Genomic DNA, 23,454 nt, shown 5'->3' on the forward strand with positions numbered 1-23,454 from the left:
ATCTGCTGGCTCGCCTGCCTTTACTTTCTCACAATCAGTCTTAGCTTTTCTTCCAAAATAAGCAGTGGCTTGCACCATTTGTTAGTTGAAGCATCTGCATCCTTTGCAAGATGTTCTGACATGCAGCGGAGCCGCTATTCGAGATGGCATGGATGATTTGCGCAGGGACTACAAGCCACGGTGGCACGTTGGAGAAGGCCTTAGTGGTTTGGGAATACATGTTATCTTCTCTCTCCTAAGATCACTACGGTTGTATACTTGTGTTGAGCATGGCCTAAGGGCCTCCCGAACACTTCATCCATGGCTGGGAGTCTCAACCTCCACATAAGCATGCATTGTCCAAGTCAGATAGATTGGTGGTCCCATATCCTGTCATAGTAGTTTGCGCATTGGGGAAAACAGCATCTCACCAAACAGAGTTGAGTTAGTTGAGAGGGAGGCACGAAGGACTCGCAAGGAAGAGACAAAAAGCCAAATAAACTTTTCTTACATCACCAATAGTCTTTGTTGTGGGATTATTAACCCTGTTGGCTGTTGTATGTTCTCATGTCCATGTGGATAGTAGTTCTGAGTTGAGACCAACAATCTTAGGGGCCGTTTGGCCGGGCTCTTGTCTGCTCCGGCTCTCAAACTGTAGGAGCACTGTAGCGTGTAGAGGAGCCAGAGCCGGGAAGCCAAAAATACTGGCTCCGACAGCTCCTTCGTTGTCAGTGAGAGAGAAGAGGATGAGAGAGAAAAACAACTTCTATACACAGCGCGATGAGCAGTGCTGCTACAGTAAATGTCAGATGGAGCCGGAGCTGTTAGGAGCCCGGCCAAAGGGGCCCTTATTAGCTTGCGTTGGTTGTGCTCTAAGGTGCTAGAAAAACAACTTTATGTTCTATCTATTTGATTGGCGTTTTACTTTTTAGCAGCAGAATCACTCTTCAGAAGATGAGGCACTATCTAAATATATACCTTGTTTTAATAGTACTCTAGTACCTAAAACTTTCTTCATGAATGAACACTACAAAATTTCCTAGGGGAAAAAAAGAGACAAAAGCAGTTCCAAAAAGCTAAGGATTTGATCACTCCACAAATTCGAGTATAAATTAACTACACAAATGTCAACAGATTCGAGCTGCCCAGTCGCTATCTGAACACATGGTTGATCCACTGGTTAAGTTTTGCAGGTGTCGCATGAACAGTCAGTATTTCACCATCACTTCAGAATTGAGATTGTATCCTGCACTTCAGGCTTGGGAGTGTATATAACTAGATATATCTCATTTACCACTAGAACAACACCTTGCATTGCATCCTTTCCCTGCCTTCTTAGGAGAATCACGGGCAGCTCCTCCACCTCCATTGCTGCAGCAGCTTGTCCTTGCGCTCACGCGGCCGTCTCCTTTGCCTTTGCCGCCACAGCATCCTCGTGGCGCGCAGTCCACGCTAGTCACCGTGGTGGGAGTAGCACAAGCTTTCGCCGTCGCCCGAGGATGCTCAGCGTCAGCAGACGGTATGTCGATCACCACTGCTGAGTGCTCCTGCTCAAACGGCTCGCTTGGCTTCTGACAGCAACGGCAGCCTGCTTTACTCCCACCGCCTGGTCCCTGCTGAGAGCTCTCAGCCGCGGCGCCGCCGTTCGATGCTCCGTCGAGCTGGGACCTCATCGCCAGCGACCTCGCCGTCGCGCGGCACGCCTCGGGCTCCCCACCCCTCCTCCGCCAGCTGCCCGTGCCCGGCTCCCGCAGCAGCAGCATGCTGTGCAGCACGACGAGGAGGCACGTGCCGACGTCGGCGAGCACGGCCGCCCACAGCACGGGCCGCCACGCGACGGCCAGCGCGAGGACGGCGGCCTTGGCGCCCACAGAGACGACCACGTTGGCGGCGATGGTGGCGCGGGTGCGCCGCCCGAGCGCGACGGCCGCGGGCACCCTGAGGATGTCGCTGGACATGAGCGTGGCGTGGCTCGTCTCCATGGCGGCCGCGGACCCCGACAGGCCCATGGAGACGCCCACGTCCGCCGCGGCCAGCGCCGGCGCGTCGTTCATGCCGTCGCCCACCATCAGCGTCGGCCCCGCCCTCGCCTTGAGGCCGCCGACCAGCCCGACCTTGTCCGCCGGGAGGAGCTCCGAGTGGAGCTCCTCCAGGACGCCTCCGAGCTGCTGCTGTGCCCGCGTGGCCGCCGCCCTGCTGTCCCCTGTGAGCATCACCGACTTGATGCCCATTGATCTCAGCTCCCGGATCGCTTCTGCCGCGCCCGTCCTACAGTCGTCGGAGAGCGAAAACGCCCCCACGAGATCGCCGTCGACGATCACATACCCGATCGACGCGCCTTTGTGATCGTCCATTTCCGGACCTGTGTGCATATGACAGAGTTGAGGTCAGAGTTGTTGTCCAAGAATGTTTGCAAGTTCAGAGTTGTGTGAAACTTGTTCAAGTGTCAGCCTGTTTTTGGTTTCGACTACTACCTGTGTAACATGAGGACCTTGCCATGATCCTTCTGTTTCCAATGAAGATCTGTCTTCGATTTATCGCTCCGGAGATGCCCTCCCCAGGGTAGATACGGAATTCAGTCACGTTTTCCGGCTTGGGTTGGATGGATTTGGACTGGGAGTACTCAACAAGTGCCGTCGCCATTGGGTGGCTTGATTTGCTCTCAATGCTTGACACCCTGCAAGAAAGAAGTGATCACCCATCCATGACCTGCTAATCATCAAGTTCAGTTTAACAGAACTGACCCATGATCAAATCTTGGAATCTGACAAAATGTCACATTTACTCAGTAGTAATAGGTAGGTAGAAATTGCAGTATTGGAAGGATTGTCTCTGTTCTTTCAGTTGAAACTCTCTAGTTGTAAAAATTCTATTCTTTCAGTTGAAGTTCTCTACTAAATGGAAGGCTGAAGGGATAAGCCATCAGTCGTACCAGTAAAGAAGCTGGCTCATATCAACCTTGTCCCCAACCACATGGAACCCATCGATGCTGAACTCCCCTTTGGTGATGGTCCCCGTCTTGTCGAACGCCGCGACCCTGATCTCGCCCAGCGATTCAAGAACGTCCCCGCCCTTGATGAGAACCCCCATCCTCGCCGCCCGCAGGAGCGCGCAGAACGTGGCGATCGGCGTCGACAGCACCAGCGCGCAGGGGCACGCGCTCACCAGCACGACCAAGGCTAGCTGAAACCACCGTTTCAGGTCTTGTGCTCGCAACAGCAGCGGGACAAGAGCCACGCTTGCTGCAAGAACAACCACAGCTGCAAACAAGAAACAACAATTCATCCTGCTGAAAAACACTGCCATCAGATCATGAAGCTGACGGTGTATGCCGTATGCGTCGCGTACCTGGGGTGTAGTACTTTGCGCATGAATCGACCAGCCGCTGCGTCTTGGACCGGCTGTTCTGCGCCGCCTCCACAAGCCTCTGCATCCTGGCCACTGTCGAGTTATCGGCCAGTGTAGTTGTCCTTACGGCTATGTAGCCTTCAGCATGAACGTCACAGTCTTGTTAGGATTCTGATCACCACAAACCGCATGGACATTTATTTTCCAAATGTAACAGAAAAAAAAAACCGCGGCTTTTACCGTCCAGGTTCATGGTGCCGGCCCAGACCTCGGACGGCGGCAGCTTGGGCACGGGGAAGGACTCGCCGGTGAGGCTGCTCTCGTCGACCTCGCTCTGCCCGTCGACCACCACGCCGTCGACGGGCACGACCTCCCCGGCCCTAACCGCGACGACGGTGCCCACCCCGATGTCGCGCACGCTGACGACCTCCCCGGTCTCGGCGAGCACGACCCTGGGCGGGACCATGCTCATGAGCGACGACATCCCGGCGCTGGCCTTGGTGCACGCCAGCGTCTCCAGCCACTCCGCTGAGGTGAAGAGGAACACGATGGCGCCGGCCTCCGCGTAGTCCCCGAGCGCCGCGGCTCCGGCCACGGCGACGAGCATGAGCACGTTGATGTCCAGGGCGAGCCCCGCGGCGAGCGCCCTGAGCAGCATCGGCGGCGCTCCCGCGCAGGCCGCCGCCACGGCGAGCCAGCGCAGCGGAGGGAGCAGCGGCGCCAGCAGGGACGCCAGGAGGAGCGCGCCGCTGGCGAAGACGTACGGGCTGGGCCATCGCGCGACGACGCCGCTGCTGCTGCCGTACGCGCGCACGGAGGCCTCCAGCCCCGCCTTGTTGAGAACCTTCACTGGTTGATGATTCGAGGCAGGGCAAGGGTGAGCCAACCAAGAATGTATATCTGCGCGGAGATATCCGAGTAGGAACGGGAAGAGACGCCGGTTAGGTTATATTACCGATGTGGGACTGGGAGACGGCGGCGGGGTCGTGCTCGATGACGACGGTGCGGGAGGGGACGACGACGGTGACCGCCCTCACGCCGTCGATCGGCTTCAGGAGCCGCTCCACGAGCGCCGCCTCCGTGGAGCAGCACACGCCCAGCACGTCCAGGTAAGTCTTCTCCCACTTGCCCCCCTTCCCGCTGCCGGCGCCAGCATCTCCGCTCCTCGCCGCCGCCGCCGCCGGCAGCAGCCTTTCCTCAAGCGCGGCGGCTTCAGGCTCCTTTGCCGGGCTGTCGCCACCCCCCATCGCCGCGGCTGCGCTCCTGGCCAGATTCGATCAAGGACAGCAGGAACGCGAGAGGTGAAAGGGAAGTCAACATAAGAACATATATATGGATAGATAGATGGCAGTTGGTGCGGGGAGCACGCAAAAATTCTCGCGGCACGCCAGCGACAGCCGACAACGACGGCGGCCACCGATAAGCGACAAGATTGGAGGGTCTGTGAGCCACTTCTGAATTCAGTATTGCGACAGGATCAGCACTCGCGGACCGCGTTGTCCGACCGTTTCGCTAGGAACCAGTCGATGACTCCTTTATAATCAGTAGTGCCAATCTGACATGGACACGCTGATGTCATCGAGCCAATAATCAGTAGTGCTCGTGTACACAAAATGCCAATGGCCAATGCTGTGCGTGCGGTGTAGTATCTGTTGGCATAGATTCTTGCTGTAGTGCACGCAATGCATGTATCCCACACTTTTGACTTTTCATTTCAGACATGCTTTTATGGATGGGCAAAGGGAGTTGTTAGCAACCGGTTGTCCAATCCGGGGCGCTAGCATCCAGACGGTGCCCGCACAACGAGCGAGCAAGAGTTCTAGCGTGTCGGGCTTGCGAGCGAGTGCCCCAGCAGCAGGCACGCGCATCTCATGTGTGATATCTGATCTATTTTTGAAACATTCAGATGCAACAGTAGCAACCACTACGGGAAACGGTGAGAATGCCGAGTGTTTTCTGTTTGCCGAGTGCATTATATCGAGCACTCGGCAAACATAACATTTGCCGAGTGTATACTCCAAGACACTCGGCATACTATTACACTCGGCATATCTATTATTTACCGAGTGTCAACACTCGGCCTCTAGGGGACACTCGGCAATAACCACCACGTGACCCGCCCGTGCGCCGTTCTGCTGGGTGGCGTGCCGGCCGTTAGTACTTCGCCGAGTGTCCGTTAGAGACACTCGGGGAAGTATTGAGTTGCCGAGTGTTTTATTCCGGCACTCGGTGAAGTGTATTGGTTTGCCGAGTGTTTATGGAGACACTCGGCGAATGAAAAATAATTTTTCCCCCCTCGGCCCTCCACAATTTTTCTACTCCCCACATACGACATTTTGTACTGCATGTTAAAATTTGGTCTATTTCTTGGTCTGTTTGCTATATTTAGTGAATTAATTTCATTTTGAGTAATTTATTGATTTAAACGAAATTTGAACTGCAAGTGATTGAAATAATAGAATAAAATGAGTGGAAAAATCATATTCATGTCATTGAATCCGGATTGATGTCTCATACAGGAAATGAAAAGAAATTTCGAACATTTTGTTCAGGAAACACGACCACGAACGTGTGTTCGAATGATTTTAAAATTCTACCAAAACCAAACGAAGTCTGAAAATCACGAGATTTGTCAAGATGTCATGATATCATATGTGGAGGCTGTGGTAAAAAATTGAGAATGTTTCGCATAATTTGTGACGTATGATGCTTACAAACGGAAGCATCTTCGGAGAAAATTCGTAGAACTTAGAAGGATCCGATAAGATTTAGAGTCCAAGTGACATTTTAATTGGGTTTGAGTTCAAATTTTTTTGTATAGGCAATACACAACATAGATTAGTTCATGTCAAATTTTGACAAATTAATGGATCTGTTTGATATTTTTTATTTATTAATTGCAATTATAGAATTTTAGTTGATATAAATTAATTTTGAGCTATAACTGCATGAAATAATGAAATAATATTAGTAGAAAAAACAAATATGCATTTTGAGTGAATTTGACAAGTTTTTTTTCAAAATATATAGGAAAAAAGTTACTAAAAGAAGCTATTAAAGGTATACATAAAATATTAGCGTAGTTTGCCGAGTGTTTCTATATAACACTCGGTAAAGTATCTCTTTGCCGAGTGTCTTGTAGAAAACACTCGGCAAAGTCTTGGTGTAGGCCCACTGCCGCGCGAGTAGACCCTTTGAAAAAATAAAAAAAATAAAAAAGGAGCTATGCCGAGTGCCAGATCGCGGGCACTCGGCATACCCCCTAACAGTTAACCCGGCGCTTCCCCGCACGCCACACACACGCACACAACGCACACACGCCACAGACACACGCCGCGACCACGCGACCCCGTCCCGCCGGCGTGCCCGCCGCCTCCCCCCGCCGGCGTCCCCGCCCCCGCTCCATCCCCCGGCGGCGCCCTCATTTCACTGCACGCCACACACACGCACACAACGCACACACGCCACAGACACACGCCGCGACCACGCGACCCCGTCCCGCCGGCGTGCCCGCCGCCTCCCCCCGCCGGCGTCCCCGCCCCCGCTCCATCCCCCGGCGGCGCCCTCCCGGTCCTCGGCGTCGCCCTCCCGGCCCCGGCGCGCCACGCCCGCGGCGGCTCCACCCGGCGGCGCCACCGCCCCCCCCACACACACACCGGCGGCGTGGCCGCGCCCCTCGGCGTCGCCCTCCGGGCCCCGGCGCGCCACGCCCGCGGCGGCTCCACCCGGCGGCGCCACCCCCCCCCACACCGACGGCGCCCGCGGCGGCGAGGCCACCGAGCGGAGCGGGAATCGGAACGGAATCGAGTCGAATTCGTCCTCACCTTCTCGTCGTTGCTGGTAAGGAAGCCCTAACGTCTAAATGTAACTTGAACTTCTCCACTTTTAATTCTCTCAACAGAGGCATCTTTGCATTCACATAGCTCAAAGAGAATAGGTTCAGTAGTACACAGTGCCTGAGGATACAGCACAAGATGCCCTTCGGTAATTTTTAGTTGCAGAGAATAGGTACTGTAGCATTATTCTTTTCCGAATAGTACGTGGAATCAGTAAAACTACCATATCATGCCCATGTAGAAATCCAAAACTTTAGTTTTGTAGAAAGATGAGTTAATATTTCAGGAATGGTGCGGCTGCATCTCTATTTTTGAAATGCTTGTCTGGCATCCCATTGTGAAGTATGTTTTCTTTTGATGAATCAAGTTATGCAAGAGAAGAAAAATCATTGCGTTTTCAAGTGAATAGAAATATCAATAACTGAATGAAGCCCTTGCTGGGGAGATGTTAAATGTGGCTGCTGCTAGCGCATGTTATTTGGAATGGCCAAGCAATGCATTAGTTTCAGTAAGACAATTATTGTTCATATTGATCAATATTGGTCCTATTCCTTGTGTCTTAATGTAACCTAATAAGAGTGATCACAGTTAAGTAGCAGTAGTTCAGTCTGTACATTCTCAGTATGTATTTCTTAACCTTATATGTCTTGTGCTGACATGGTTGAGTAGCAGTATTTCTCTCCCTAGTAAATAAACATCTTTGATTTTCAACAGATCATACCAAATAGGAGAATCAGTCAACTTGTGAGAAACACTAAAGATACTGTCCTTCCTCAAATACTTATGTTTGATAATTGTTTGCCATAAACCCTCTTCTCTTTCTAGTTTTCACCACCATTTGCATAAAAGACTGATATTCATTTTCCTCAAGTTCTTAATCCCAAGCCACCTTTTTTCTTGCTTTTACATATCCAGCCATCATTTCATACATGTACAGTAGAAATTTCATATTAACAGCTCCTTCCATTTCATGCTTAAGACATATGATTGTGTCATCTGCATATTGCAAGATGGCCACACCATGAGGAATAATGTGTTCTATCAGTGAACACTCCATTTTGCTGTGCTTTGATGACCATTCTAGTTAAACAATCAGCTACTAGATTGAAAAGGATGGGTGATAGGGGGTCCCCTTGTCTTACACCTTTGTCTGTTTAAAGTTCTGAGAAACTTATAAAATATTGACATTAGGTAGTAGGATGTCTATAGAGGTGATATGACTTTTTTTTAGAAATTAGAAAAGGATAAACCATGAATTATTTGCTTTCTTGTGAGCTATATGTGGTTGTCGGCCATCGTGCCGTTCTGTTGGTGTGGATGTGGTTGTCGGCCATCGTGCCGTTATATTTGATGCAGGTTTTGGAAACCTCCCCGTGCAGGGGAGGTGCTGCCAAAATTTTGACTTGACACTACTATATGTTCATTTTGTTGCAGGAGAGACTCACAAGGACCGTCCTTGACTCGTCACTTTGCCGGATAGCAAGGTGAGGCATCATACACCTCTCTTTTCATTTGATGTTCATATATCACGTAACCTAGTTAGGCGTCTCCCGTTCGAAAGAGATACGGTTGGAAATATGCAAATTTTTGCATATATATAACCGTATCTGTTTCGAATTGTCCACGTTTTTTGGACAGCCCGAGAATGTGTAGCGGGTTTAGTTTCCATGGTCTACTCCGATCCGAGATAGAGTTTCGGCAGCACCTCCCTGTTGTTCTCCGAATACACAATCTCCCTTCCGGGACGTGTATTTGGAGAACAGCGGGGAGGTGATGCCGAAATTCTATCTTAGATCGGAGTAGAGCATGGAAACTAAACCCACTACATATCCTCGGGTGGGATTAGGACCTATCTTTACCTAATAGACATTATAGGAACGTGTAGATGCAACGTGATTTTATATATTACTCGCTGATATGCTAGAGGATGGATGACCGTGAGTGGATGTACACGGGCCGCTCTAGTCAGAATTCGTTGACCAATGAATGGATCGACAAGACGGATGCTTTCTTGGAACGGGCGTTTGCAATTGTCAAAGGAGCTAGATCGACTTGGTGTCCATGTAGCAAATGTGGAAACATGCGTCGGCAAACCAAGCTAGACATGGGCAAACATCTTGTGAAGAATGGATTTACGTCAGACTACACCAGGTGGACCTACCATGGTGAAGCTGATCGTGGGAGAGACGAGGTCTTGAGACAACGCATCGAGGAATATGATGATGATGCCGGAGTGGGAGACATGTTAAATGACTACCATGAAGCACACTTCGATGAAGCAAGTAGGGAGGAGGAGCCAGAGGCTACCGCAAAGGCGTATTATGACATGTTGTCTGCGGCACAACAACCCCTTCACGGGCATACCAAGGTTTCTCAACTGGATGCCATTGCACGCCTAATGGCTGTGAAGTCTCAGTTTACCTTGAGTCGAGACGCCTTTGATATTATGCTGGCAGTTTTTGGTAGCCTGCTCCCGGATGGTCACATCTTGCCAAAGAGCATGTATGAGGCACAGAAACTCCTTCGTGCACTTAAGATGCCATACGAGCAGATACATGCTTGTCCGAAGGGATGCATCTTATTTAGGAAAGAGTATGCGGAAGAAAAGTACTGTGTGAAGTGCGAATCGTCTAGGTTCCTAGAGGTAGACTCTGGTGATGGTCAGAAGAGGCAGCTCGCAATCCCCGTGAAGATCCTACGGTACCTTCCTTTCATACCGAGGATCCAACGGCTTTACATGACTGTGGAATTTGCGAAACAGATGACATGGCACAAAAACGGACGTCGATACAATCCTGAGAAGATGGTACACCCATCCGATGGTGAAGCCTGGACAAGGTTTGATGAGATTTATCCTGAGAAAGCTTTAGAGGCTCGTAATGTACGTGTTGCGCTGGCAACAGATGGGTTTAATCCTTACGGAATGGCGGCTGCCCCGTACACCTGTTGGCCATTGTTCGTTATCCCCCTCAATCTCCCCCCTGGCGTCATCTTTCAACGACAGAACATATTCTTATCGTTGATAATTCCAGAACACCCGGGGAATAATATGAGTGTGTACATGGAGCCTCTGATTGATGATTTGATCCGTGCTTGGGAGGAAGGGGTATGGACATACGACCGAGCTACAAAGACAAACTTCAAAATGCATGTTTGGTACCAGTACTCCCTGCATGACTTGCCGGCATATGGGATTTTCTGCTGCTGGTGTGTTCACGGGAGGTTCCCATGCCCAGTATGCAAGGCTTCTCTGATGTTCATTTGGTTGACGAAGGGTGGAAAGTATTCTTCGTTCGACAAACATCGACAATTTCTCCCTCCTGACCATCCATTCAGACTAGACATCAAGAACTTTACGAAAGATGTCGTAGTTACAGACCCTGCACCGCAGATGATGACAGGAGCCGTGGTTCGTGCTCAGTTAGATGCTCTCGAGGTCAATAAACAAGAAGGTGGTTTTGTGGGATATGGTGAGCAACATGCTTGGACTCGGAAGTCGTGCTTGTGGAACCTCCCCTATTTTGATGATCTTCTTCTTCCACATAACATTGATGTAATGCACACTGAAAAGAATATCGCTGAGGCAATTTTTGGTACAATCATGGACATTCCTGATAAGACAAAGGATAACGTTAAGGCTAGAATGGATCAAGCGAGGTTATGCGACAGACCAAAGTTGGACATGGCGCCTCCTAGAGCCGGCAAGTCGTGGAGAAAGCCTAAGGCCGATTTCGTCCTGACGAGGGCCCAAAGGAGGGAGGTACTAGAATGGTTCCAAACGTTAATGTTCCCTGATGGGTATGCAGCGAATCTGAAGAGGGGAGTGAACTTAGCTACTATGCGAGTCAACGGGCTCAAGAGTCATGATTACCACATATGGCTTGAGCGTCTACTTCCGGTGATGGTTCGAGGCTATGTCCCTGATCATGTCTGGCAGGTGCTAGCGGAGTTGAGCAATTTCTTTCGCCAGCTTTGTGCCAAGGAGTTATCTCGTACCGTGGTTGCAGAAATGGAAAAAATGGCGCCTGTGTTGCTCTGTAAGTTGGAGAAGATCTTTCCACCCGGTTTCTTCAATCCGATGCAGCATATGATTCTACACCTCCCGTATGAAGCAAGAATGGGGGGGCCTGTGCAGGGCCGTTGGTGCTATTCGATTGAGAGATGTCAAAAGGTTCTTCGAACTAAATGTAAAAATAAATGCAAAATTGAAGCATCCATTGCAGAGGCATACATTCTGGAGGAGGTGTCAAACTTCACAACAAAATATTATGCCGACAACCTTCCTAGTGTGCATAATCCACCATCTCGTTACAATGCCGACGGAGATGAATCGAGCCTTAGCATTTTTCGAGGGCAACTCGGAAGTGCAAGTGGTGCGACCCATAAGACCTTGAAACATGAAGAATGGCGCATTATCATGCTGTATGTGTTGACCAACCTATCCGAGGTGGAGCCATACATGATGTATGTTCTCAACAAACTTGTTCTCAAGTAGTCGCTTTTCTATGTCCAACTCTCATGTTTCTTATTGGTACAGGGAATTTCATCGTCAATTCTGGCGTAAATCAAGGAAACCTACCCCGCACGAAAGTGATACCCTTCTCAAAGAGGGTGCGGGAAATGGAAAACCCGATTTCATTTCTTGGTTCAAGCAGAAGGTACAATCCAACTTAGTTTGATATTACAAGTTGCTTGTACATGCAAATAATAAAACGCACCACCCTGCTTGAACTTGTAGGGCCAAACCGAAGCGTCTATGAATGTCGAGTTGAGACAGGTTGCCAATGGTTGTTCCTATAAGGTCAAGTCGTTTACCGGTTATGACGTCAATGGATATCGCTTTCACACAACAAGGCACGAGCAGAGTCGGCCCAATCGAAGAACAACAAATACCGGAGTTTTTACGCCAGGCTTTGATGGGGTCGAGTACTACGGAATAATTGAAGAAATATACGAACTAACTTTTCATGGTTGCAAACCTCTTAATCCAGTCATATTCAAATGTCATTGGTTTGATCCAGATGTCGTGAGACGCACCCCTAATCTTGGGCTAGTTGAAATTCGACAATCATCCGTCTTACCAGGAGACGACGTCTATATTGTGGCTCAACAGGCCACACAAGTTTATTATTTGTCATACCCGTGCCAAACCGACAACCGTCTTAAGGGTTGGGATGTTGTGTACAAGGTATCGCCACACGGTAAACTACCTATACCAAACAATGAAGATTACAATATAGACCCCAACACATATGACGGAGAGTTCTTCCAAGAAGATGGGCTCGAAGGGAGTTTTGTGATAGATTTAACCGAAGCGATCGGAATGGAAGTAGACAATGAAGGGGTTGCTGATGAGGACGCTGGAGACGAGGTTCAGAATGAGAAGGACTTAGAACTACTTCAGCGATTACAATTAGGCAATGACAGTGATCACGACATTCCTCCTTCGGAGCACGGGCATGATTATATCGACATGCGTGATAGTGATGATGAGACTTATGATCCAGCTAATCCCGATCATGACGATTATTTCTAATACATGTATGAGTCATACTAATTTATTTATTATTTATCATATCTTTCTAAGTATGTTTTGTTTATCTGTGCTGATTGGTTTACTCTTTTTATTTGCAGGTAATTGAGCAATGGTGGGCGCTACGAGGAAGCTCGCGGCGATTTGCGAGAGAATCGCCGCTGTAGGGAGGGGTTCAGGTTCAGGTTCTGGGCCAGGGTCAGTTTCTGGGAGGCGTCGAGGTAGGCCTCGAGGCAGGGGTGAGGAGGAGGAGGAGCAGGACCAGGAGCAGGAGCAGGAGCAGAGACAGAGGCAGAGGCAGAGGCAGAGGGGTCGACGGAAGGGTAGGGCGAGGACCCCGTCGCCTGAACCTAACCCCCCGACGTCTGAGGAGGAGGAGGTACCTTCCGCACACGCCTCTGGTGAGGAGGAGGAGGAGGAGGAGGAGCAGGAGCAGGAGCAGGAGCAGGAGGGGGAGAGAGAGGGGGAGGAGGCAGGGGATGCCCAGTCCAAGATCTGGTTGCGAGGTCCCTCGTCCCTCCCGAGGCGTCCGATACCTGAGCATAAACGCCCGCTGATTAAACCGACAGGGACCAGGTAAGTAACTTTAAATATTCGCAATAATTTTGATATGTTGAAAATTATAAAAGAAACTAATAATTTATATTAATCACTTGTGCAGGAGTTGGATTAAGCTCAGTGGGGGTGATCACAACCGCAAGGTCAACGGCATCCTTGGCCTTTTGTGCAGGGAACACTTCCCTGGCTTGGTGGTGTACGCCGGACAGCGGGAGCCGGCCTACACGTGGGACCACTACGTCGCCGCCCCCGACGTCTCTGATCGTGATCGCAGGAGATTCACCAACATAGCGGAGCGGGTGAAGGGCGAGCTATGGGTAAGTATTCCTCGTACTACATTGCTCAATACATCACCTTCACTGGACATTCTTGAAATAATAACTTTATACATCGCCTCTATATGCAGGACTTCTACAGATGCCAGGAGGGATTCGAGGCCAAGGCGAAGTCCGTCTCTGAACAAGCCGCCAAGAAGCTCGTGAAGGACATGCACTACGAGGCGCGCGTCCAGGCCATCATCGAGTTCTACGCTCAATACAGAACCATGAAGGTTAAAAAAGAAGAGGCAAGGACAATGAACCTGACCAAGGACCAATTCATGAGTGTAAGCAAAGAACGTTGATACTTACTTTATTTGAGATTAATTACGCTTAATTTCTTTTTTCATAAGTCACATGCTTGATGATGTAGGTGCCTCCGTGGTGGTGCCGAGCGCATATCCGGTGCTGGGAAAAGATGGTGGATGAGTGGTTGCAGCCCGGGTGGTTGGAGCACCACCTTGCTTGCCGGGAGCGGCGTTTGCAGATGCCAGGTGCATCACACCATCAAGGCAGCCTGAGCCTTGATGAATATAGGGAAAAATGGGTATGCAACTCCATTTCTGTATTCTAACGCTCAATTCTGCATAATTTCTAATCATTTTGCATTTTTGCCGTAGTCGTCGTCACATGATGGCCAGTCTTGCTCCCAGCTCAAGGCATGGGTTCTGTCCAAAAAGGGCAAGGCGACGGCCGACATCGACTTCAACCCGGAGGACCCGCCTGAGGCGTACAGCCATCCAAGCATCCACAGCCGCGTCACCCAGTATACAACGATGGCAAGGGAGGTTCACGGGCCACAGTTCGATCCGAGCTCCCAGGATATTGATGGAGAAATCGTGATGAGGGTGGGAGGAGGCAAGAAGCATGGTCGGTATTGGATTGGCGACAGCGTAATTGACACGGCCTCTACTCCCACTCTCTCCCAGATCAGAGCAAGGAGCACGGACTCGAGCCCAGCGATACGCCCACGGCCGACCACTGCACAGTTCCAGATAGAGGCTCTCCAGGTTCTTTCTCTTCCATTCATCATTCGTTGGTTCTTACGTACTTTAGCTTTGCATTGCTTTGCATTGTAACATTGCGATGAAATATTTTAGGCCCAGGTGGAAGCAGAAAAGAAGCAACGGGAGGAGATGGAGGCGAGGGTGGAGCGGTTAGAGGCCGAGCGGCAGAGGATGGACGAAGAAAGTCGGTTGAGGATGGACCAAATGTTCCAATACATGCAGAATTTTGCATCGAGTATGGGTCAACCTTTGCCACCGCCACCGATGCTATTCCCTTCACCTCAGCCACCCACAACTACTCCAGTGAGTCACTTGACACCTTGAAACTTAAATATTTTAGGCTTTTATTTCCAAAATTTTTCTGTTGATAAAACTTTAAACAAAAAAATACTTAGTGTCTGTATATTTTAAGCTCATCAATCCTGTGCTCTAGCATTGCTTAAAATATTATCTTTACTTCTTCTGTCTGTTTATTTCCTAACACAATACCCATTTAAGTATAGTATAATCTCTATCTGGTTGTGATAAATTTAGTGAAATGGTGTAAGGTGTGCTCAGGATCGTGGTCCCGTGGCTCCAGTGAAATGGATTGATGGACTAGTTCAGTTAACAGGAATACCTTATTTTGTAACACTCAGTTAATTTCATCACTTGCACTGCATCTTACAATGCACTTGCACTCAGTTAACGAGCGGGGCCCCAGATCGAGAGCGACGGCTGCTGCCTGCTTGATCTTGCTGGTGTCCGCTGCACCCGTCCGGATCCGGACCCGTAGGTAAGCACACACACGGGCTCGCACCTCATTAGCCGCTAGTGCTGCGCGCCATTTGGAGGAGCCCTTTTGGCGTGCACTGTGCAGTTGAAGAGACAATAAAATTATGCGTCAGTACACATCAAGCATATACAAAACATCTTCTCAGCTCGGAAGATGTACAGTGTCGTCAGAATAAGTTTGAACTTTTTACCTCCAAATCAAATCCTCTGATACTACCGCTTCCAAATCCTCCTCCTCCTCCTCCTCCTCCTTCTTCTTCTTCTGCTGCTGCGCTCATTATGTTAGATAACAGAATGGACAAGGTATGTTGGGTACTTGGGTGTAAAAAAAAAACTAAATTTATAAAGTTCACCGTACTTTGAAGCTGCTGGCCAGCAAGGTACACGGTTCCAGTTTTCCACGGTGTACCTTGGCTAGCTACTGCCTACTGGTTTGTGTCCTGGCAACTAGCAAGAGCCAGGAAGGTGGTTAGTGAACATTAACAAAGCTTGTGTTTTTTTGGACCGGCAATAGAGCGCAGCTGGGGGTTTAAATTTTGTAACAGTAGATACTAGCCGCGCCACCGCCCAGGCGGCCACCTCCTTATTCGATTTGCCCCGTGACAGTGACAATGCCAAGTGCTTTAGATGCACACATTTCGATACTGAAATTCACTTTGCAATATGAAGTCTAACACTGTTAAAAAGGAAGCTAACACTGTTTCGAATACTTCTCTTTTGTGCAGAATCAATCGGCGGCATCAAATAATCAGTTTCAAGACCCGGATTTGTCGCAGAGGTTCCAAGGGCCTACGCAGTGATTGCATTTGTATTGTGTCTTAGTTGTGACTTGTGATGATGGTTTATTGTAAATTGAGATGATGGTTTATTGTGACATGTGATGATGGTTTATTGTGAATTATGAAGATGGTTTATTGTGAATTATGATACCTGTGACAAATAATTATGCCTGTCATGATGTTTTATTGTGAATTGTCATGGTTTTTTTTGTGGATTGACAGATATGTGACATTATTAAAAAAGAGACCATTTTCCATTCTGGTAACCTTCTTTGCCGAGTGTATTCCAGTGGACACTCGGCAAAGTGACCATAAAATCTGACCGCTGGAGCTTGTTTGCCGAGTGTTTTAGTTCTGACACTCGGCAAAGTAACCATAAATTCTGACCGCTGGAGCTTGTTTGCCGAGTGTTTTAGTTCTGACACTCGGCAAAGTAACCATAAAATCTGACCGCTGGAGCTTGTTTGCCGAGTGTTTTAGTTCTGACACTCGGCAAACTTGGGAAAGTTTGCCGAGTGTTTTAGTTCTAACACTCGGCAAACTTTGGAAACTTTGCCGAGTGTTTTAGTTCTAACACTCGGCAAATTTTGGAAACTTTGCCGAGTGTTTTAGTTCTGACACTCGGCAAACTTTGGAAACTTTGCCGAGTGTTTTAGTTCGGACACTCGGCAAACTTTGGAAACTTTGCCGAGTGTTTTAGTTCTGACACTCGGCAAAGTTGAGAAAATTTGCCGAGTGTTTTCCGTCGTGCACTCGGCAAAATCGACATCGCCGTTCCATCCCGTCAATTTTTTTTGCCGAGAGTTTATTTTTGCCGAGTGTTTACTGACACTCGGCAAACTGTTTGCCGAGTGCCCGATGAAAAACACTCGGCAAACTACTGTTTGCCGACAAATCAATGCCGTGTGCTGTATGCCGAGTGTAACACTCGGCAAAGTATTTGCCGAGTGTTTTTGGGCGTTTGCCGAGTGCCCTTGACACTCGGCAAATCTACTGTATCCCGTAGTGATACAACAGAAGACATAAAATTAACGTTTGAAACAAGCGTCTGAAACACTTCCAAAAACGTCTGGAAACAATTGAAAAGCATTGGAACCATATGCACATCCAGATAAAACACTTGCAACATACGTATGAAACACTTGAAACATATGCTTGCAACATGCATGTAAATGCAACATCCATATCTACTTTTGTAACATCTAGTTAAACACTTGCAACATACAGCTGTGAAAGCATCTAGGCCCCTAGTTGGGTTTCGGTGATTAATGACAATACAAGATTACTATGACTAACGTGTGTTTTGCAGAGGCAATTAAGTTAGGTCATGGTAATAGAAATTAATTGGGCAATCAAGGTGGTCATGCCCCTACGATGGAAATCGTTTCGGTTTTTAAAGGATGGACGACAATGTTAAGGATGACTAGTTCTAAGTGTCGATTGGAGTTGGAGAGACACTTAAAGTAGTTTAGGACTTTGTTTTTCCTTTGGCCATAATATTATGGGGGGTATGGATGAGTAGCTTGACCTAGATGAGTCTAGTGAGTTAGGTGTGGTGCACACTTGTTAAAACTAGCACTAGGTAGCTCCACAACAGCCCTATGATCCTATGGAGCAAACTCCATTCACATATGATCGTGAGTTGGAAGTGAATGGAGGGTCAAATGCGGACCGGACGCTGGCTCCGGTCGGATCGGACGCTGGCTGCAGGGTCCGGTCAGTTCATTTGACCAAGGAGTTTGCGTTTGGCGCGACCGGACGCTGAGTGGTCAAAGTGACCGGACGCTGGTGTCCAGCGTCCGGTCGACTCCAGTAAGGTTCCAGAAGAGAAAATCTACGACCGGACGCGTTCGGTCAGTACTGACCGGACCCTGGGGGTTTAGTGTCCGGTCGAGTACAGTAAGGTTCCAGTGAGGGTTTAATGCGACCGGACGTGTCCGGTCAGTGATGATCGGACCCTGCCAGCGTTCGATCAACACTAAAACACTGGTGTGCGGGTTCAACCTGACCGGAGCGTCCGATCACCCCGCAGAGGCACATAACGGTTTGTTTTTTTAGCCCTTGTTATAAATAGAAGCTTCACTCATGTGTGGAGTTACTTTTGCTCATTCCAACAGCTGAGAAACACGTTTGTGAGTGCCAAGAAAAGCAAGGTCCTAGTGAGGTGATTGAGATTTGAGAATCCAAGAGAGTAGCCTCATTAGTGAATCAAGAGTAGCAAAGTATGCATCCACCGTTCTCATTAGGCTTCGCGTGGTCAAGTGAGAGTTCGTGCTTGTTACTCTTGGTGATCGCCATCACCTAGATGGCTTGGTGGTGATTGGAAGCTTGGTGATCACCCGATGGAGCTTGTGGGTGACCCAACTCAAGTTGTGAGCGGTTGTGGATGATTCACCGCGACGAAGTGTCGAAGAATCAACCCGCAGAGAGCACTTGATCCTTGCGCGGATCAAGGGGGAGCTACACCCTTGCGTGGGTGCTCCAACGAGGACTAGTGGGGAGTGGTGACTCTCCGATACCTCGGCAAAACATCGCCGCGTTTCTCTCTCTCTATTTACTTTGGGCATTTACTTTGAGCATTTACTTTGAGCAATTCAATACTTGTTTTTACATTCATAGAATTGACATGCTAGAGTAAGTTTAGAACATAGGTTGCAAGTCCTTTGTGCATTAGATTAATAGAAACACTTTTCTAGGCACACGGGATTAATTGGACTAACCGTAGGATTTAATTATTGCAAGAAAATTTAGAATTAGCTCAATTCACCCCCCCTCTTGGGCATCTTGATCATTTCAATTGGTATTAGAGCCTCGTGCTCATGTTTTTAAGCTTAATCGCTTAGAGCAAGATGTCTCACGGGGATGGACCTCCTTCTATCTTTGAGGGAGATGACTTTCCATATTGAAAAATCCGCATGGAGGCGTACTTAGAAGCTCTAGACGTTGGTATACTTAGAGCCGCCTCACAAGGCTTCCCAAAACCTCGGGATGCTACACACTTATAAGGCGATGAGGTTAATTATGAAAAGTGGAATGCAAAGGCTCGAAACACCATCTTTAGAGGCCTTTGCAAAGATGTGTTCAACCGCGTAAGGAACTACAAAGACGCCCATGCACTATGGTTGAAAGTTTGTGCGCTCCATGAGGGAACCAAGAGTGAGCGTGAGGAACGCTATCATCTTGTAATTAAAAAGCTAAATTCATTTGAGATGCTTCCCAAAGAATGTGCTAATGAGATGTATTCATGTTTGAATGTTCTTGTAGAGGAAGTCAATGGGCTTGGACTCACTCAAATGTCACCATCCGACGTTGTGAGAAAGATCTTGAGTGTCCTCCCCATTGACAAATATGGGCATATTGTGACCGTGCTACATCAAGGTGATCTTTCCACCGCTACACCGACACAAATCTTGGGAAAGATCAATGCTCATGAGATGTGCATGCACATCACGCCACAAGATGGCTCATCCTCTACCAAGAAGAAAGAGAAGGACTTAGCATTCAAAGCTAGCCAAGATAAGGGCAAAGCAAGACTTGAGTATGAGAGCTCAAGTGATGAAGAAGATGAAGATGAAGATCTTGCTCTCATGGTGAAGAAAGCCACCAAAATGCTAAAGAAGCTAAATAAGAGTGGCATTAAGTTCGACGGCAAGAAGAAGTTTTTCACAAGCTCTAGAAGAAAGCCAATCTCTGAAATGGATTGCTTCAATTATGGTAAACTTGGTCATCTAGCACATCAATGCACCAAGCCCAAGAAAGACAAGTTCAAGAACAAGAACAAGGGCAAGAAAGATGACTCAAGTAACGAAGATGAAGATGAGAAGAAGAAGAACAAGCTATATAAAAAGAGGGACTTCCACAAGAAGAAGAAGAGTGGAAAGGCCTATATCATTGGTGATTGGCTCATGGACATTGATTCATCTAGTGGATCATCCGATGATGATAGTGAAAATAAAAAGGTGGCCACCATTGTTATTGATCTTTCATCTTCACCGCCACCATCACCATCATCCTCTACACACCTATGCCTTATGGCCAAAGGTGAACGTAAGGTAACTAATAATGATGATAGTAGTGATGATGAGCAAGCTAGTGATGATGATAGCGATAGCGATGATGATGATTCACCTTCATATGATGATCTTGTCAAAATACTAAGGCAATACACTAAGATCATTAGAAAGAGTAGAGCTAAAAATGAAAAGCTTGATGCTAAGAATGATTCACTCTTAGCAAAATGCGATACATTAGAAAAGGCTAATGTTGAGCTTAAAGAAACAAATGATGCTATATCATCCAAACTCAAGGAGCTCAAATCTTCTAAGAAAGAGCTTAAAGATAAACATGATAAACTTGAGTGGGTGCACAATGAGCTCATCACTAGCCACAACAAGCTAAAAGATGAATATACAACTCTAAAGATCAATTATGATACTCTTGTTATTGCTCAAGAATTTTTACCAAATGAGCCATATGATGCTACTAACCATGTTGTTAAGATTGATATAGCTACATCATGTGATGATTTAATTGATGAGAGCATTGAGCAAGGATCTAGTGGCAAAGGCAAGAAAGTGGTTGAGTGCAATGACTATGATGAATATGTCAAGCTCAAGAATGCAAATGAAAAGCTCATGAAATATCTTGAAGAGATGAAAAGCCACAACACCATTGTGCTAGAATCTCTTGATCATGATGAAGAGTTGATCCTTGAGAATGAGAAGCTCAAAGAAGAGAACAAGAAGCTCAAGGAAGAGAACAAGAAGCTCAAGGAAGAGAAGAACAATGATGTTCTCAAGGAAGAGAATAAGAAGCTCAAGATGGAGAAAGAGCATCTCAAGATGGGATTGAGCAAGTTTGCAAGAGGCAAGCATCTCCAAAGTGAGCTACTCATGAACACCGTCATGAAGATGGATAGAAGTGGTATTGGATATGTGGCAAGTGTAGAGAAGAAGAAGGCTCAAGTTCAACAACAACAATCAAAGCCAAAGCCAAGGCCAAAGAGATGTTTTGAGTGTGGACAAGAAAGCCACTTTGCTCATGAGTGCCAAACTCCACCGCCACAACCCTTGCCCAAGCATGCTAGACCCTTTGCCTTCAATGCTCACTACATGCTTAGAAATGATTCTAGTAGAAAGATAAAAGTCATGTTCTTAGGACCCCATAACAAGAATAGGCCTAGGAAGATTTGGGTGGCTAAGTCACTTGTTGAGAAGGTGAAGGGCCCTCAACAAGTTTGGGTTCCTAAAGCTTGAATTTCTTGTGTGTAGGTGAACTACAAGACCGGTGGAAGTCATTGGGTTATTGATAGTGGTTGCACTCAACATATGACCGGTGATCCTCGTATGTTCACCTCACTAGATGAAGAGGTAGATGGACAATAGAGAATAACATTTGAAGATAACTCAAAGGGCAAGGTTAAAGGATTGGGCAAAGTGGCAATATCAAATGATCATTACATCTCCAATGTGCTTTATGTTGCTTCATTAAGCTTCAACTTGCTATCCGTTGGACAATTGTGTGATCTTGGCTTCCAATGCTTGTTCACCGAGAAGGAGGTTATTGTATCCAAGGTAGATGATAATCAAGTGATATTCAATGGATTTAGATACAACAACTTATATCTAGTGGACTTCACCTCCGAAGATGCAAATTTGAAGACTTGCCTATTCACCAAAACTACACTTGGGTGGCTATGGCATAGAAGACTTGCTCATGTTGGGATGAGCTCACTCAAGAAGCTTATGAAGAATGATTTGGTGAGAGGGTTGAAGGACGTGAAGTTTGAAAAGGACAAGCTTTATAGTGCATGTCAAGCCGGAAACAAGTTGCAAATACTCATCCAACCAAAGCTTTCATGTCAACCACAAGAGTGCTAGAACTCCTTCATATGGATTTATTTGGACCAACAACATACAAGAGTTTGGGAGGAAATCTTTATTGTCTTGTGATTATTGATGACTATTCAAGGTATACATGGGTATTCTTCCTTCATGACAAATCCGAAGTTGCATCTTGCTTCAAGAAGTTTGCCAAGAGAGCTCAAAATAAATTTGAAGTGAAGCTCAAAAAGATTAGAAGTGACAATGGGAAAGAATTTGACAACACAAACATAGAAGCCTATTGTGATGAAGTTAGAATCAAACATGAGGTCTCCGCAACATATACTCCTCAACAAAATGGTGTAGTTGAGAGAAAGAACCAGACATTGATCACTCTTTCAAGAACAATGCTAGATGAGTACAACACCCCCGAAGCTCTATGGGCGGAAGCAATCAACATCGTATGCTATGCATCCAACCACCTATTCCATCAAAAGTTCCTTGGCAAGACACCTTATAAGTTGCTCAATGGGAAGAAGCCGGATGTCTCCTTCTTTAGGGTGTTTGGTTGCAAATGCTACATCTACAAAAAGAGGCAACACCTAGGGAAGTTCCAAAGACGTTGTGATATTGGTTTTCTTGTTGGTTACTCATCAAAGTCCAAAGCATATAGAATATTTAATCATGCCACCAGCTTAGTTGAAGAAACATATGATGTGGAATTTGATGAATCTAATGGCTCCCAAGGAGCACATGAGAATCTTGATGATGTAGGTGATGAACCATTGAGGGAGGCTATGAAGAACATTCTAGTTGGAGACATCAAGCCAAAAGATGATGAAGATGATGTACAAGTCATTGATCAACATTCTTCATCAAGTGTGCCACAAGATGGTGAAAAAGATGGCAGAGTAGAAAATGAAGATACTCATGTCTCCCATGAGCAAATGGTGGTACAAGCACAAGATGTTGATGCTCCACAACCTCCTCCTCAAGTGGTCAATAGAAGAAATACACCTCTCCTACAAGATCATCCACAAGATCTCATCATAGGGAGTCCATCAAAGGGTGTAATGACTCGATCTCAAAAACTTGCTTCATTTATTACTCATCACTCTTTTGTCTCTTGTTATGAGCCTACCAAGATAGAAGAAGCTCTTAAAGATCCGGATTGGATCAATGCCATGCATGAAGAGTTGAACAACTTCACTCGCAATGAAGTTTGGACTCTTGAAGAGCGACCAAAATGTGCAAGAGTCATTGGAACAAAGTGGGTGTTCCGCAACAAGCAAGATGATCAAGGTGTTGTTGTGAGGAACAAGGCAAGACTAGTTGCAAAGGGGTTCTCCCAAGTTGAAGGTTTGGATTTTGGAGAGACCTTTGCACCGGTTGCAAGATTAGAAGCCATCCATATCCTACTTTCATATTGAAAGGATCAAGATGCCCAAGATGGGGGTGAATTGGGCTAATTCTAAATTTTCTTGCAATAATCAAATCCTAC

At 47.3% G+C, this 23,454-nt stretch overlaps 3 protein-coding genes across 3 annotated transcripts; 1 reads left to right on the forward strand and 2 right to left on the reverse strand.

Annotated features, from left to right (window-relative positions):
* Positions 1-977: 977 nt before the first annotated feature.
* LOC136545433 (cadmium/zinc-transporting ATPase HMA3-like) lies at positions 978-4,702 on the reverse strand. Its single transcript, XM_066537454.1, has 6 exons — positions 4,283-4,702; positions 3,568-4,176; positions 3,328-3,465; positions 2,912-3,239; positions 2,454-2,656; positions 978-2,341 (listed from the first exon to the last, which is right to left on the reverse strand). The coding sequence occupies exons 1-6, from the start codon at positions 4,572-4,574 to the stop codon at positions 1,266-1,268; spliced, it is 2,646 nt and encodes an 881-aa protein (XP_066393551.1). The 5' UTR covers positions 4,575-4,702; the 3' UTR covers positions 978-1,265.
* A 1,563-nt stretch (positions 4,703-6,265) lies between these two features.
* LOC136543507 (uncharacterized) lies at positions 6,266-8,220 on the reverse strand. The gene is made up of 3 exons (XM_066535931.1): positions 8,071-8,220; positions 6,787-7,164; positions 6,266-6,271 (listed from the first exon to the last, which is right to left on the reverse strand). Exons 1-3 carry the CDS (start codon positions 8,218-8,220, stop codon positions 6,266-6,268), a joined length of 534 nt encoding a protein of 177 aa, XP_066392028.1.
* A 1,047-nt stretch (positions 8,221-9,267) lies between these two features.
* On the forward strand, positions 9,268-12,033 carry LOC136545435 (uncharacterized; the record flags this gene model as incomplete). Its single annotated transcript, XM_066537456.1, has 3 exons — positions 9,268-11,627; positions 11,701-11,821; positions 11,902-12,033. Coding segments are annotated over exons 1-3 (2,613 nt in total), but the record flags the coding sequence as incomplete, so codon positions are not given.
* Between the last annotated feature and the right edge of the window lie 11,421 nt (positions 12,034-23,454).

Source organism: Miscanthus floridulus, chromosome 3 (assembly GCF_019320115.1).
Source record: "Miscanthus floridulus cultivar M001 chromosome 3, ASM1932011v1, whole genome shotgun sequence".
Taxonomy (NCBI): Eukaryota; Viridiplantae; Streptophyta; class Magnoliopsida; order Poales; family Poaceae; genus Miscanthus; species Miscanthus floridulus.